The following is a 17,825-nucleotide window of genomic DNA, read 5'->3' on the forward strand; positions in this document are numbered from 1 at the left end:
ATGGTGACATAGACTAGAGTGATCATGGGAGAAGTTGCTGAACTGATAGACTTTGAGGATAAAAGCCAATTCTGATGGATTAGTTGCGAGACATAAGAGAGTGAGAGGATACAAAGACAGCTCCTAGGTCTTTGACAACAGTAACTAGGCAAGTGGCATTATATTCACAGATGGATAAATCAGTTAAGAATGAGTTTGGGGGAGATGATTAAAGGTTCTGTTTGGGAAATGTGAAATTTGAGGTGCATATTAGTTATCCATTTAAACAGGCTGAGTAGACAGCTGGGTATTAGACTCTGAGGTCCAGGTGAGAGACAGAGGCTGTTTAAGGGGATCATTTAGGAAATAAGTGGAGATAAAGAAGTCAGAGGATGGAAAATAAATGCAAGTTAGCTTTTTAAGGACAGGAAAGAACCTACCAAATGAGAATGAGAATGGGGAAGAAAAGCAGACTGTGGTCTTTTGGAGGCCAACCAAAGAGTGTTACAGGAAAGTGGGAGTGGTCAACTTTATTGAATGCTGCTGTGAGGTCCAGTATAATAAAGACTGAGAATTAAGCACTTATAGAATATTCACTGAAAAAGAAACAACTTCAGTTTTCCTTTTGTTTCTCCTTCAAGGGAAAACTGGGGACCATTCTGGTATCATAAAGGTATCTTGTGTTCTATTTATCTCTCCTTTCTCATTTTTTTAACTGTTAATCTTTCTTTTCTGAAGAAAAGAGCCAAATAAACATGCACACACAGAGTAAAAAGTCAATCAGATTCTCGCTGCCTGTAAATTACATAAAAATTTACCAACTCTTGAGTAGAAATTAGTACGCTGGCTAGAGAGCTCTTCGAAGGAAATTTGCCATGTACTAGGGATGTCTGGAATGTATGTCTTGACTCATGATATAATTGCTCTTTGTAGAATTAATTCATTTTATGTTAACACTGTTAATTTCACTGGCATCTAATTTTCTACCTATTTGTCAACTGTCTTCAAAGATAGGAGATAGAAATTCTTTCTAAAGACTCTGTGAGCACTTCCTGCTACCACATTTATTTACCACACTAACTGTACAAATTAAGGTGAAATAAAAGAAGTTCATTTTTGGCCAACATATTGACTTTTGACCATATTCTCCAAACCTGTTATTGATAACTTGCTTTGTTTTGTTTCCCACTATTTGATAATTACATTCCCAGGTTTTATCTAAGCACTGATGGATTCTGCTTTGTTAACTGGTAAGATATGAACTGTAGAGCCTCAGTGAAGAACAACGTTCAGCTTTTTCCACAGGTAATGATGTTTGGTAAAGGTGGCAAAGTCATGGGAAATGCTGCTCTCGGTCTGCTTTCTGGGCCAGTCTCGGTGATTCCATAATGACCACACTGGATTAAATGAAACCAGGGTTCACTTCAAAAATCATACTGCAAAGATTGGAGAAAGAAAAAACACAGAAACGGCACAGAAATTGGATGACAGAAAAAGGAAAACAACATGAAAGACTGAGATTCCACGTAAAAAAATGAGGAAAAGGAAATGACCTCCTTCCATGAAGTGCATTGTTTATGTCTTTACTGAGGAGCCCAAGTCAGGATGAATGAATTACAGAACCAGGATTACATCTTCCAAAAACTGTTGTCAACGTCACTTCAACAGAATCATCAACTATAGCTGTTATTTCAACTAGGGTCTCAATAATGATACTAAAAAGTTTAAAATATCAAGGTCATTGTCTAAAATTATATATAAACTCATACTGTTTGACAAATTTAACAAAAAGGGGAAAACGATGGTGAAATTCTCCATATCTATATCCCTTGTCCCCACTCTTTTCCCACCAGAGAAACTAAAAAATATATTCTATGCTATACAGATCTTAGAACTGCATATTTTGGTTTTGGAGCCTCAAGCTTCACCTTCACCTTTCATCATCTTTATGAGGACTCCTTTGTTCCCAGATACTGTTTACTGTTCTGAATATTTTCTCCTATTTAAAAAGAAGGAATTTTTTTAAAATGATGTTCTGATTTACATTTCCAAGATAGACTGACCATGTGCATATATCTCAGTTCTTTCTGGAGACATCATTAAAACAATAAAAACAAATAATTTATAAACTTATGTCACGTAAGATAATTAAGAATAAAAGGCATGCACAGGCAAGAAATATGACCAAAGTTTTGGAAGATGAAAAGCAATTGTAGAGTGTTAGCTGATGAAAGTGGGTGAAACAGACTAGAGTACACACGCATGGGGTTAAGTGAAAACAGGGCTTAATTTTTACTCAGAATCACCAGAAAGTCTTAGGACTTGAAATACTAGATATGCGAGAGAACAGGAGTTTAAGACCTGGGTTGAAAACAATAGTATTATTTGAAAGTGGCTCTCGTCCTTTTCCCCAGCTACATCACACCCACTTCAACAGAAACTGAATAGTCTAAGGAAATTTACGATAGCTAGCGCATGATCATTGGAATCCCAGAACAAAGACCTTTCTGTACCCATATATAGGATTCATGTTATGTATGGCCAGCTTCCTGTTCTCGCTAAAGCAGTGCCCACCTGTTGATAAGTCTCATTCATAGTCAGAGCTCCCAGTCTACTTGTTCTTATCTCATTCTTAAATCTGGATGGGTAACCAATCATTTTCTAATTCCAGTAGAACTTCAAGCTGAAAGAGTAACATCAAGATAAACAAGGAGGTGAAAATGAGAGAAAGGATAATTTAAGGAAGTGAGAATTAATTTTTTTTGGTAACACCCTCAAACATGTATACCCTGAGATATTCAAGGAGAAATGATCCATTAAACAATAGGATAACCTGAAAAAAGAATTAGAGAAAAGAAGTTGCTCATGGAAATTAAAAAGGTAATTTCTCAAAGATCCAATTAAAAAATTTAGGAGATAAAAGTTTAGGCAATCCCCTAAAAATAAGAACCAAGAAACAGAAACAAAAAATATGAACATTAAGAAACATAGTTACTAACCCAGAAAATACAATGTCTGCCTAATAGGAGATCCAGAAAGAACTGAAAAATAAAGGATAAAATGGTCAAGAAAAAAAAGACAAGATAATTTTCCAGAGCAAAAGAACATAACTTTAGAACAAAAGATTCATGGTGCTTACAAAATAATAAATGAAAAATGTCAGAATATATGCTGATATTTTTCATGTATTGTGAAATGTCGCAGTAAACAGAAGATACTAAAAGCCTTCAGAAAGGAAAAATATTGGTCACACTAACAAAAACATCAGATCAACATCATATTTTTCACAGATGCGAGAAGATGATGAATCGATGGAATTGAAATATAAGGGAGATGACTTCCAACTTACAATTTTGTTTGCAGCCAAATTATCAATCAAGTAGAGGGGTAAAATGGAGCATTATTATACGCACATACATTTAGAACTTTTTATCCCAGAAACTTTATATCTGATGCAGACCCCTGCCCCTCCTTTTTTTTTCTAGGAAGTTCTTGATGTGATTCTGGAGCAAAACAAGGAGATAAAGCAAGGAGGACAATATAGGAAATAGTGATTCTCTCGACCCTGGAGAACCATAAAGGGACATCCTAGAATGTCGGCAGGACTAACTAAACCAAATGAAAGCAGGAGAACAGAGGACTAGGGAGCAGGTATCAAGGGAAGTCGGATTGTGGAGATCTGGTTTATTCTTGAGAATTTACAGAGATAATAAGGCAAATAACATGAAGAAGAAAGACTAATGAAAAGGCAGTTGGAAAGCTCAAAGCTACACAGAAATTAAATAAGGAGCACCTTATTTAGACTATGCAGAAAAAATATATAGACATATTTTAACATAAAAATCATCTATTGATTTTCAGTTTTTAGGATTAACCAACAGGTAAAGCAAAACAGCTATGTGTGTATGTGTTTATATACACATACATATATACACACATGTATTATATATATTTAGAGTAAACACACAGATAACAGAAATTGGCAGCTGTGTGTGACAGAAGAGAGATGTCATCCTCATCCGACAAGGCAAGTGTTAAGAGACACTATTTATAGTTGATTGAGAAAAGAGGTGTAAGTTAACTATTTAAAGTTTAAGAATATCTGTTGGAAGAACTTAAATGACTTATGTCACTATATTACAGGTGAGGGAGGGGTAGAGGGGAGGGTGCTGGGCTGGCAATACCAGAACTAAGTTTCCAGTTTCCAAGTTAATGATATTTAAAGTTGATAAGTCAGAAATGGCACTATAATAATATTTGATATACAGAAGTATAATAAATACTAGAAGGCTATTAAAAAAACAACAGATTTTAAGGAAATCTTTTCTGAGTGAAAAGACTGGGCACAGTACAGAGGACTGGGCTCTGGATGGTTGCTTTCATTATTCTCTTGTACTCTTTTAGCCATCAGGTATGTGTTATATCAATACAAATTTAAAAATATATATGCATATCAATCTACCTGTATCTCTATCTACAAAAGCAGGTTTGTGCAGACAGAGAAATCATATGAATGACTGAAATTCTATCATTAGGTAATCACCAGGAGATGTACATAAAAAAACACAATGCTTAAAGGATTTTAAAGTGGCTCCCTCTGAGTAAAAGGACAGACCTGCAGTTATCATCACTGCTCTTTTAGGAGCGGACACCCATCTTCTCAATAGGAAGTTCTCCTTCCACAAAGTACAAGGAAGAGAGGAAAGTCATTTCTAAAGCTGCTACTTTGTATCTCCATATTTTCTCCTCTAATAATCTATCTGAATGTCAAGAACTATATCCTCCCAGGGGTGGTATATTGTATTTCATACAGAAAAACATTAGTCGGAGCTCAAGGAGTTAATGCATTTCCTTCTCAGGTTGAAATGCTACCTTAATTATATGGTGTTTATTCTTGGCATTTCCAGTTTCCTAAAGAGACAAGGTTACTTTGCAATCTCTTTGTGCTCATGTATGTGTGTAGGGTCTTGTTGAGGAGGGTAAAATGCTTCCGACTTACCACACTGAGAGAAAGAAATCATAAATCAGCAGGTCAGTCAGGTACTATTATTTCACCTTTAACGTTATTATGTTTCCAATGTAATATTTCAATGGATTTCCTTCTGCATAATAATTTATCAAGAATTACCAAAACTCTTAATGAGCTCAGAGAACTTTGGCTCCAATAAAATGAAACCTTTATCACAAATTGGTTGAGCCCATGACTGCAACGTAATCATTCAACTGTATATAAGTCAAGATGTATTTTTACTTCGTAGGAGTAAGTTCCCAGGGAAGGTAAACTCATTTTAAAACTTTGGGCCATTAAGCCTTAAATGGCAGAATATTGGTGAAATAAAAATGACCAGGACTCGGGGAACTTGCAATCCAGCCATGGTTCCACAAGAAACAACTTATGTGACCTTGGGAAAATCTTCTAACCTTACTTGGTTTCACTTTACAAATGTCAAAATGAGAGCTAGGTCTAAATAAAGGCTTTCTAAAAATCTGCCATAGTTCTAAAATCATATAAATTTGGAAGAGTTAACTTACACTTTTCAGTGGCTACTGCCATGTAGGTTATATACTTTTTTTCCTAGAAATTCTCCTCTATGGAAATATTCATTAAATTGTCCATCATCAGAAAAACAGAAAGAAGTTTTTCAAATGACTTAGGCAAAAACTTTTAGCATTGTGTGCTCATTACATGCCAGGGATGATGCCATTTAATCCTCAGACTAACCAGGTGTGACTTAGGTACTGTAATTCCCATTTAATAGATGGGAATAATGAAACTCAGAAGGACTGAGTAATTTTCTCAAGATCACATAGCAGATGAGGTACAAAGAAGCAGAAACTGAACATGAGTATGTCTACATCCACAGAACCTGACCTCTATCTTTTTGTTTAACCATTTAATACACTTAAGTTTCATACAGTTAAATATAATCCTGTAACACCTAAAGAATCAAGCTCTTTCCTACATACTATGGAATATACACTGCCCAACTAAGAATACAAAGGAACAGAGATTTGTCCTTTGCTCAGTCCTTAGCTCCAGACAGAATCGGTGGCCCAAAGCTACTATTAGTCCTGCATGTGCTTACCTTATGAATCAGCAACAATGACAGGGGGTTATTAAATACCAATTCTCTCCCCCCAAGAGAACACAATGAACAATAGTTGGAAAAGTTTATCAGAAGAGGGAATGCAACAAATATGTGGCATCTCTTATGACAGTTTAAACACTGAGCTTCCAGTATGGGAATCATGAAATTATGCATTTGAAAAGAAGTACAATATCTTTAAATTCACCCTTAAAAATACTTAGGTCAATTTCATATTAGACCATGTTGTTGGATTGACCCTCTAAGATGCTAATAAGAACTTTAAATTCCATTAAGTATTATTGAAAAAGGGTAAGAGATTTAAAACTAGGACATGCTTCCCCTGGCCCCCCTCAAACACACACCCAAAGCTACAGAAACCATGTCCTATACAAAGCTTCAAGACAAAAAGAGAACTTGATTCTTCAGGAACATTCAGTTTGTTGCCATAATGGATGTTGAATAGAGGTCACTCATTCATTTACTTTAAAAGGTTTTGGTAACAGTGAATCAGGTCAAGATGAACCACTCGTCTAGGATCATTACTGGAAACATAAACCATCTAACAGTATTAGAAACAGGCTGATTTATTATAAAAAAGAGATTAGTCAGGAAATAAAACTGCTGAAGATGGGCACTATAGCACAAGCAATAGAGTAAAAGAAAAAAAAAGATTACCCTCAAAAAATCTAGAAGGATATTTTCCCCTGAAATATTTATAAATTGCATCTTATGTATTAATGTGCATTAGAAGTTAGCTAGATACAGTAAGTAAAAGTGCAAAAATGTTCTTTTTTTTTAAGGACAATAAACAAAAACATTAAAGAAAAATATTGCTGAATAGTAGAAAAGGAAGACTAAACCTTCTTAGTGTTCCTACAATTAAGGGTCTCATAAAGAAAGAGACAAATTCTTGAGGGAAGATGGGATGTTTCTGATATTATGCGTGATTTTATTTGTAGAATGAACTGATTTATGAACTTGTAATGAATGACAGAAAATTTTCTTAATTCTTCTTTTAATCCTCATGAGTTATGTGAATAAACTTGGAAGGAGGCTATAACTCATAAAGTCTTTATAAAGAAATAATGTAGATTGAGTTTTCAACCCAATTAGAATCATGCAATTTTAGAGCCAAGGTTGCTTTTTAAAGAGATAAGAACAGTTCATAAAGAATTGACCCTAAGTGATTAAATAAACTGGCTAATTTGCCAATTCTTATGGCATTTTTCTCTTTCCATAAATAACTGCAGAGTAAAACTTACCACCATTCTTTTCATCTGGAGTTGAAAGAAAATAGAATTAACAGGTCAAGAGAAATTTTAAATAACCTGGGTCATTAAAAATGTGAATGTTTGTTCATACACACACATACAAACTTGTTCATACGTTTTTAAACTTGAATGAAGTATACTTCGAATGGAATAAAGATGACTAAATTAACCTCTCCTTTAAAGAGAGGAAAGAATGAGGAAAATGTTAGGGGACATCACCCTCCTGTCATTTAACACAGCTATCAAGTGTGAAAATTTGTTCTGCTCTCTTACCTATCAATCTAATCCATCTCGCAGATCTGCTTAGCCCATCTAATGTATTGCATAACTTTCCCAATATCTGAACCAAGTTAATGTCTTGTGTATTTATAGCTGAAAAATTTTAAACATAGCCCTAACTGTGGACTAGTAACACTGCAATCCACTATTATATCAAGAGAGGAACTAGAATGCATTGTTTTCTAAGGTCCAAAGGAACAATGGCACAAAACATCTAAAAAATGCAATCAGGATGAATAATGTAAGTGGTATGTTTTTTTCTACAAGGTCTTAAGGCTCCATATTTAAGAAAGAAAAAAAAGTAGATCAAATTCAAAATATACTATATATTTTCAGATATCAAAGAAAATTTAATCTATGGTAAATTCTTACGTGAGCATTGATTACATATTGACAAAAATTCATCTCATAATAATATTTGTTCTACATTTAATTTGCCTTCCACTATAGCAGATTTGATTTTTAATCTTCTCCCTCCTTGTTCTATGCTGCCAAAGAAAAGGAGGAAGTAGAAAAAAGAAAAGGGAGAGAAAAAATTCTATAAAGGAAATATGGTTAAAGATTTATGTGGGGAACAAAAAGGATCTCTTGAATGTTTTTAATCTTCTATTTCTACACAAGCCACTACATCAGTGCTTCCCATATTTCTCAATAGACTAATTTAAATATATTGTGATTTTCATAACTATTAAGTGTTTGTTAGACAGCTCCAAATTAACAATTTATAAAATATACTTTAGAACTATGCTTTCAGTTAATGAATATACTAGAAGCTGTGAAAATTAATTCCTTTCAGACTGTCACTCTTGCTCAGTATTTATTTTTTGCCTGAAACATTCCCAGGCTTTTTTTTTTAAATAATAGCTTGATGGGTTTTGACTCTGTCGGTATCATTTATCTGTACTAACACTAGAAAAGAGGACATATACACAGATATAGTATCTCAGCATCTTTTAATGTTTCCCCCAAATTACTGTCAGTGTGACATTATTTCCTTTAGGGACTACTGGATTTTTTTTTTTTTTTTTTTTTTGTCTACCCTGTGAACTAGTGGAGGCCAGCAGCGTAACATTTTGATCAAATAGAAATTCTAAGCTTTTAAAATTATCATACTCAGCAAAATTTCAACTAACAGTCAGAAAACTTTGCTTCTGATCCTGGTTCTACCTATAACTAGTCATGTGATCTTGGGCAAGTTATTAAACTTGGCTCCCGCTCGCTGGAATACAGTTTCTATAGTCATGTCATCTCTAAAAGAGTTTAAGGTAATTCATTTTAAAAATGCTCTGCCTTGGGCCTCCCTGGTGGCGCAGTGGTTAAGAGTCTGCCTGCCGATGCAGGGGATACGGGTTCGTGCCCCGGTCTGGGAGGATCCCATATGCCGCGGAGCGGCTGGGCCCGTGAGCCATGGCCGCTGGGCCTACGCATCCGGAGCCTGTGCTCCGCAACGGGAGAGGCCACAACAGTGAGAGGCCCACATACCGCAAAAAGAAAAAAAAAAAAAAAAAAAAATGCTCTGCCTTATAAAGTACAATGCTCCATGCTCTGGAGCAAGAAGTCCTCCAATTTCAACATTTTGTTATTATGACAGAGCTTTAAATCCACATTATGAATGCAGTGGTCATAACTGTGGAATACTTGCAAAAAAAGTAAGTACTGAAGGTGTTGCACAATTTATATGGTCAGAAAACACAGCTGACTGAGCCTTCTACATATTTATAATATGGGCTTACATACATTTTTGCAATTCTATTTAACAAAAGACTATCTCAATCTCATAAAAATGATAAACACTTAAAACCATTGGTACCCTCATCAAATCGCAGTGAAACCAGGTGAATTGCAAAGGACCACAGCACTCATTATGGAATTGTATCTTATTTATAATGAGAAATTGCCATAATAATTCTATTATCTTTGGTTTTCAATAATCAAAAACATTTTAAGTGTAGATAACCTCGTGCCATCAACTAAAATTACATTCAAAGGCAGCATGCTCAGGCTAAACATAAAACCTGAAAAACAGTTTTAAACCATTGAATGAATAACCACACTCCAGATAGGGAGAGACAGATAATATCACATTAGAAATGTGCTGTTCATAATTAAGGAAGGCATGGAGTCTTGTTTGGAACATTTCACTGATGTTTCTCTGTCTCACTGAAACTGTGCTCATTAAAATCTCAGGTTGAACAAGAATGAGTAAACCTTGATTGGACTATATAATAACCCACAGTAAAGGAATTAAGTGTAGCTGACCCAGTTAGATAAAATGGGATAAACTTTTTTGGCAAATAAGTCTAAACATGATAAACATGCGGATGAAATAATTTTGACATGTTTGCTTCTGTCATTTATATTTACACTTAATATAATATATTGGATTCTCAAGATACAGCTTCAAGAGAATGATGAATTTCTCCCCAGATAAGCTGACTGCAAATCTAACAGTTGATTTCCGATGGATGATGTCACGTAAGGTTGGAGTCATTGCTCCATGAACTAGTTTCCTCTTCTTGCTAGTCATAGCAAGTATGTATTGAGTACTTACTATGTGCCTTGACATTAGGCTAAAGCTCTCCATCCATGGTTTTATTAAATCCTCCTAAATACTCTACAAAATGAGTGCTTTCAAAAAGGGAATTTTCAGAAAGGGAAACACATTTTGGCAAAACGCATGCCACAAGCAAGTGGTGGAGACGGGCTATCCCTGGCAGCTTTGCTTCTCATCATTGCAAATTTCCACAGAAGAAAAATATGGAGGTTACAGAGCCCTCAGTCTTCGTTTCTCCTCGCAGTATGAAGGGTGAAATTCGACTTGAACACCAAATCATCACCCTCCCTCACTTCCACCTTGATCACACGTGGCTCTCGAGCCTACTGTAAAAATTCTCCCTGCCACCGCCGTCTAACTGAAAACCTTTCTGCTTTGTAGAATGAACTGATTTATGATCTTGTAAAGAATGACAGAAAATTTTCTTAATTCTTCTTTTAATCCTCATGAGTTATGTGAATAAACTTGGACGAAGGCTATAACTCTATAAAGTCTTTATAAAGAAATAATGTAGATTGAGTATTCAACCCAATTAGAATCATGCAATTTTAGAGCCAAGGTTGGTTCCCCTGTACCTCCCCTATTAAGAACATTTCCAGGCACATATTAAACATTAAAGAATAGAGAAAAGGAAACATTTCTCTACAATAATTCCCTTTCTGTGTAGGATAAAAATTACTATCAGCTTCCCTCCCCTAAAACACCGCGACACAGTCGGGCCCATGACGGAGCCACCGTGTGCAAGATTCTCATGGCATGTGGGTGACACGTCATGATTAGGCCGAAAGTAACTTTTATTTTGGAGCTTATTTCAGTTAGGTCACCTGAAAATGAGAAACAAAATCTATTTCTTAATTGGAAGTCAGTATGAAATTATGATTTCTGACCTGGATCTGTTGCTGAAGCAAATTGATTTTGTGTTGTTGCTGCAGAAGCTGCTGCTGTTGTCTTGCAATCTGCGGAGAAATGGCACATGAAAAATTTAAGAGTATATTACAGTCCCAGGGGGAAATTACCAATGTTCTGTGTCTCAAAGTTTGATGTGACACTGATTAAGCTTATGAAAATAGATGTGCCTACGCCCCTACAGGACCAAATCCTTAAGTAGGATCAGACAAGAGATTTAGACTTCAGGAACAGTCAAATGAAGCCTAAGACACAAAACAGTGGTCCAATCCAGTGTGAAATGCTGGAGTTCCAAAAATCCCTCTTTCTGGCAGTATGTTAAGGAGGTACTACCTCTGATGTTTTCAGCCCTTGGAAAAGAAAGAGAATATTTCATAAACAGGAGGGTGTGTGCCAAAGAGTTCAGAGTAGGACAAGGTACTTTAAGATGCTCCATTCCTTAGTGAGGTTCTGGCATGCTTTTGTGTCTTGGTAAACACTGCCATTTCTGCCTCACAAACTGACTGCCGAGTCCTCAACACGTTCAATTCTGGTCTCTACTAACAGGATTCTTAATAAAGTCAACAGTCACTTCCAATTTTTTAAATTCTGAAGTGTTTTCTAGTCCTCACCGCTTGACTTTTCATCAGATTTCAATACTCAAGTGCTTTCCCTTGATCCTGAACTTTCTCCCTTGGCTTCTATGACACCACATTTTCCCTGTTTTGCTCCTATCTCTGAGTCTGATCCTTCCCAGTTACTGTCAATGGCTCTCTCCTATCACACAATGTTGAAGGCTCATTTTAGACTCTATTCCTTTCTCTCTATACCTACATCCACACGTATGCCAAGTGATTACAAATTTGTTTCTCTAGCCTGGATCTTTGCTTTAAGCTTTAGACCCATTTATCCAACAACATTCTCAAAGGCACTCCAAATTCAACAGATTCAAAACTAAACTCAGGAATTAGCCCTCAGTGTGGTCATCCTAAGTGTTAAGCCAGACAGGCACAACTGCCCCCTGTTTTTCGCTCTCATAACATCCTCTTCCTACTTGATACTATACCACATGCTATGATGTTATATTTATTTTTGTTTTTGCTTTAATTAACAGGTTTCTGTCTCCGAGGTAGAAATTCATAAATACGGTGAAGTTAGGGGTCACGTAGATTTTGCTCTCACCATTTGCGCAAAGCCTGATGCAAAAGGAGTACAGAGTGAACACTTGATGAAGAGCGCATGAGTGAAGAGACAAGAAGAAAATTCTAAACACTTCATGAGATAGGGCAGGAAACCTTCTCCCAAGAATGTAACTTCTCACCTCATGAAACTTATAGCTGCCTTATAAATACGCTCTAATTCTTATTCTCAATGCTATGATTACTATCATTTTCATTAGGAAAGTATATCCCTTAACCTCTGTATCAGAAAGCAAAAAATTCAGGAAAAAATTTATGCAGAGTTCATTACTATGAATGAAAGTAAAGAACCTATATGATGAGGTTGGATCTATATGGCTGCACAATGCATTTTTTATTTCCCCTATGTACGCTGGTACAATTATAATTATTTTAATGCTTTTGTTTTATCTTAGGAATACAGCCTAAAGAAATTCCTTTTTCTCTCTTTGAAGAAAAGTCAGAAAGGAAAAGGTAGAAAACGAAATACCACTCTCTTCCTTAAGTCCAGTTCTTTCCTCCCACATATCAGTATTTCAGCTGATATTTAAATCCTTTTCTAAGTGCCTTAAGATTTTATTAAGAAACTAACCACCTCATAGCCCTCCACACTTCCTCCTGTTCTAAGTCACTGCTGCCTCTTGCCTGGATTGCTGTGATAGCGTCCTATCTGCTCTTTCTGCCTCTGCCCTCGCTCCCTGCAGCCTACTATAAACCAGCACCAAGAGAGATCCTTTTAAAATATAAGTTGTGTTGTGTTATTCCTCTTTTCAAAAGCCTCTGTCTCGCTCAGAGTAAAAGCCAGTTTCCATATGATGCCTGCAAGGCCCTGTATGAGCTGGCCTCCTGCTATCTCTCTGACATCATCTCTCTCCCTTCCCTTTGCCACTCCGTTTTCCTGTCTGTTGAACACACCAAGGGTACTCCTAGTTCCCGAGGGTACTCCTGCCTCCGGGCCTTTGCACTTGCTTTCCCCTCCATCTGGAACACTCTTTTCCTAGATAACTGCATTGGTCACTCCCTCACCTCCTACAAGTCTCTGCTCAGCTATTACCCTATCAATGAGGCTTTCCCTGAGCAGTCTTTCTTTTTTTTTCTTTTGGCTGTGTTTGGTCTTCATTGCTACGCATGGGCTTTCTCTAGTTGTGGCGAGTGGGGGCTACCCTTTGTTGCAGCGCGTGGGCTTCTCATTGCGGTGGCTTCTCTCGTTGCAGAGCACGGGCTCTAGGCATGCGGGCTTCAGTAGTTGTGGCACACAGGCTTAGTTGCTCCGCAGCATGTGGGATCTTCCTGGACCAAGGCTCGAGCCCGTGTCCCCTGCATTGGCAGGCAGATTCTTAACTACTGCGCCACCAGGGAAGCCCTGAGCAGCCATTTTAAAAGAGCCTATCTCTCTACCTGGCACCCTCATCCCTATTTTTCTGCTTCATTTTCAACATATATTTTACTTATTTATTGTCTATCTCTTCCCAACTAGAATTCAATACATGAGGTATTTTGGTCTGTTTTATTGCTTGCTGTATCCCATTAACTAAAACAGAAGCTGGCATCAAATTGGTGCTCAACAGAAAGTTGCTGAAAAGATGAATGTGGAATGGAGCACAGAGTAGGAACACACTGTACTGACTAGGGAGTGCTGGGAGTAGGGTCAGAAAAGGAGTTCTCAAGGTGAGAGAAACCTAACCTGAATCTTAAGGAATAAATACTCAATGTCCTTCAGAAATATCCCTGTGTCCCGATGAAAAGATCAGTGACTACCAGAGTGGCGATGCCGCGAGCCAGCACTGCACGGCGGAGAGGATCTGGGAGAGCAGAACGGGCTCCAGGAACCTGACCGGTAGCTCTCAGGAGGGATCTTCTCTCAGGCTGCATAGGCAGCATTGCCTGGCATCTCTCCAATACAGCAGAGAATTTCTGGAAGAACCTAAAGATTTCTGAAGTTCTAAGGAGAATGTCAGAGTAAGTAAAAAATCCTAGAATCTGTTGATGATATTTGAGGATGGGCCAGAGTGTGAAAGAGAACGTAAGGAACCTTGCTCCCCGTTAGTAATTGCTCAGATTTTTTAGGATGAGCATGTCCTCAGGCCCATTGAAGTATGGATTCTCTACAAAGAAATACCCCCAGCTGAGCTCCAGTTTCAGAGGTTCCTAGGATCTCCTGAATTCAGATGTCTGAAGGTATTGAGGGTTATGAACAAGAAAAGAGTGGTCTTCTTCTAGACTGTCCTGGGCAATCATTCTGAGCTGTTTCATCACAGGGGTAGAGCAAGAGGAATAAGGGCCATCCCCAGTAACAGGCTAAATATATACTTAAGGAAGATGGTGACGCATTTCATTAAAAATAAAAACATCATCTTTCAAGCAGAGAGGAACCATCAAGAAGAGAAAAGTAAACAAAAGGAAAGGAAGGCTCCTCAAAGGTAATCTGAATGTTTCTCCACCTCTTTCAACTCTGCTAGTTTACACTTTGACAGCTGTCTAGAAGGTTTTGCAGTATTTGTGTAGATACAAAAGTACCCTTGACTAAATAACGGCCCTCCCCCACTTAAGATGTGAGTGCACGAAACCCAGAACATGCGATGGTAAACTAAGTTAGTCCTAGAAAAGATGTGCCATCTTTATATGTAAGCTCACCCTAGGACACCTTCTGTCTTTTCTTCCCATTACTACCAATCCTCTTTTAAGTAATACTTCTTATGCATTACCTCCATTTCCCCACTATGCATCATTCTTCTACATGTCAATTCTTATTATCTGATTTCTGCTACTAAAGCTCCAGAGAAGCCACATGCTTAAAGGCTGACAATGAGAATCTAAATGACTACTCTAGTAGCTTCTTGCTTCTGGATATGTTCATTTTCCTCTCTCTACCAGCTATATGCCAGCATCTCCCAAGGATCTATCTTCCCTTAATTCCTTTCCATTTTCTCATGATATCACCACTACTCTCATTTAAGGCCTACAAACCTGTCATTCCTCTGCATGAAACACCTTGGCCCTAGATATTAATACCTCTGCCTCTCATATGTCATTTAGATATGAGCTTAACTGCCAGATCCAACCACCCAAACTAAGATGGCAACCCAAACTTGTCATGTTAATCAATATTTATTAAATTACTCTCATTACATTTTTTCAAATTACTTATCACTATCTGAAATTATTTTGTTAATTTTTCTTTTCCTTTGTTAATTGTCTCTCTTTCCACTAGAAATTAGGGGCTTTGTCTTTCTGGTTAATTGAGGTAACTTCAGTAGTTAACACAGTGCCTGGCACACAAGAAGCACTTGATTATTATTTTTTGAATAAATGAATGAAACTGACTTTCTCCAGTGGTTTAAACAACCATCTCTATGTAGCTAATCTAGGAAATTAGGCTCAGGCCTCTCTCCCAAACTGTTAATTGAGATTTCTATTCTCTCACATACTTTCAGATGGACAACCTGACAACAGCTCTAATTCAGCATAATAAAACCACCTGCTTTTCCAAATCTGCCCTCCTCGTGACCTTCCCTGCTACCCAGGCTCAACACTTTTCCTCTCTCTTTAGCCCACTTGAAATTCTTCCACCTATTTATCCCTTTTTTCTCTTTCTCCATGGTCATTGCCCTATATGGTTTAGAGTCTCACATCTTATTTAGATCATCATAATAGCCTCCTAACCAAACTTCTTGCCCCATGATTGGAAATTGACTTCACTTGTTGAATCCTACCTAACCTTCAAAGTTCACACCAAACACATTGAATGAAATCTTTCATAATGTCCCTGAATGGAAATGTTCTCTTGACTCTCCATGGTTTTTTTTGGTACTTTGCTCATGAATTTCACCTTGATTATAGTCACTTCCAAGTTATGTACCACTAAAATAGTTAATAAGCTTTTTCAGATGAGTTTTTTGCTCACTTTGGTGTTTTGCCTTTTTATTTACTTATGCAAGGCAGGGGGGAGAAGATTTTACTGATCTTTGTTTGCCTCCAAGAGTGACCTATATGTTGCAGGCAGAACAATACTTGTGGAATCTGACTGTGTTCTCTAGTTCTTACTCACCTGTTCTTGCTGCTGCTTGGCCAGCTCCATTTGCTGGCGCTGTTTCTCAATCTGAGATGCAGCCAGTTTCTTCTGCTCATCATGGGCAGCCAACAGCTGCTCTCGCAGACTGGTTAGCTGATTGATCATCCCCATGAGCTGTCTCTCCTTCTCAGCGAGGCTTTCGGGAGTCCCTGAAAATAAGATGGCAATAAAACATGTAAGAAAAGAGAAATAAGAAGAGAGTGGTTTTTCGATGACAATGACTCTGGTGTATAGAGAATTATTACATGAATAAGGTTTGACACACAAACATATACTTACCTTCTGTTAGATTATAACTCAACAGTAAAAAGTGATGACTATTTACTCATTACAAAATATCAGGATGAACAAATATTTTGATTGGTTTTATTTATGATGAGTAATGATCTGTAGCTGTTTTCCCCCTTTTATTTTATAAGTAAATAAAAAACTGTTGGCTGAGCATTTATTATTCTTAATGTTCTAAGCTGGGGTTTGATGGAAATAAAAAGAGGCTTAAAGCACAGTTCTTGGCCCTAAGTAGTTTTTTTTAATCAAAGAGGCAAGACAAAACATGAAAATTTAATAACCACAATTATTAAGAGATCAAGGGTATTATTATCAGTGATACGATTCTTCTTTTCTTAAAAAGAGAATCTTGAAGAATCAGAATTAAGGAATTCTACATTTAAAAAGGAAAACTCTATTAGTTAATCAAGTTTTAGACTGTTTTCTCATATGCCACTCAGAAGCTTTCTTCAAAAATAGAATATAGCTAGCAGAAAAAATATTCAAGTTTGAGAATATAAATTTATGCTCTCATGAAATAATGAAATGTAGTTGGAAAACTAACTGATCACATTATGGCCACCCAAGATTACAGTTAAATCCAAGATTATAGTAGTTAGCATCATATGTTGTATCATTATTGATGTAGTTATTTATTTATTGAATCTCCCAGTAGAGTATAAACTCCATGATAGCAGAATTCTAGCTTTTTTTGTTTAATACTATGTCCCCAGAGTAATGCCTAGCACATAGTAGGCACTCCATAACCTTTTATTAAATGAATTAAATACACTTCTTAACATGAGAGAGAAGTCCTTAATTGAGTGATAATGTATGATTCTATGCAAATAGATAAATAACCCTTATTAGGATTACTTAAGGATGCCTTCAAATGCATTTGAAATAACAAGAAAAAATCTTTGGAAGCTTATATTTCCCCAATATTGTTCTATTCTACCAAAATGCAATAGATATATGGCTTGAAGTTACAATCAAAATCACAGTAAATTTCTGGGAGTTTTGATATAACTAAAGGAAAAGTAAAAGGAAGGAAGAGTCATTCAGGAAAGAAAAAGTCCTAGAATTTTGATGCTGAAAGTAAACTAGAGATTATGTTTCTTCCCTCAAAAAAATTACCACACATTTAATTCAAAGCAACAGTCAATCTTGGCCAGGATGTTTTTTTTTTCTTTTATTGTTGGTGTTCCTTAGATTATCAGTGTTATAATTTGGACAGGACTCGACTTGGTT

General features: G+C 36.7%; 1 protein-coding gene across 1 annotated transcript in view; it reads right to left on the minus strand.

Moving 5' to 3' along the window:
- Positions 1 to 17,825, minus strand: part of SOX5 (SRY-box transcription factor 5) — a 739,414-nt gene that overhangs the window by 190,680 nt on the left and 530,909 nt on the right. Inside the window, exons 6-7 of the mRNA XM_060112407.1 lie at positions 16,284 to 16,456; positions 11,060 to 11,128 (exon numbers count right to left, since the gene is read on the minus strand). Coding sequence (XP_059968390.1) covers positions 11,060 to 11,128; positions 16,284 to 16,456 — 242 coding nt within the window. The remainder of the gene's footprint in view (positions 1 to 11,059; positions 11,129 to 16,283; positions 16,457 to 17,825) is intronic.

Source organism: Mesoplodon densirostris, chromosome 11, assembly GCF_025265405.1.
Source record: "Mesoplodon densirostris isolate mMesDen1 chromosome 11, mMesDen1 primary haplotype, whole genome shotgun sequence".
NCBI classification, from domain to species: domain Eukaryota; kingdom Metazoa; phylum Chordata; class Mammalia; order Artiodactyla; family Ziphiidae; genus Mesoplodon; species Mesoplodon densirostris.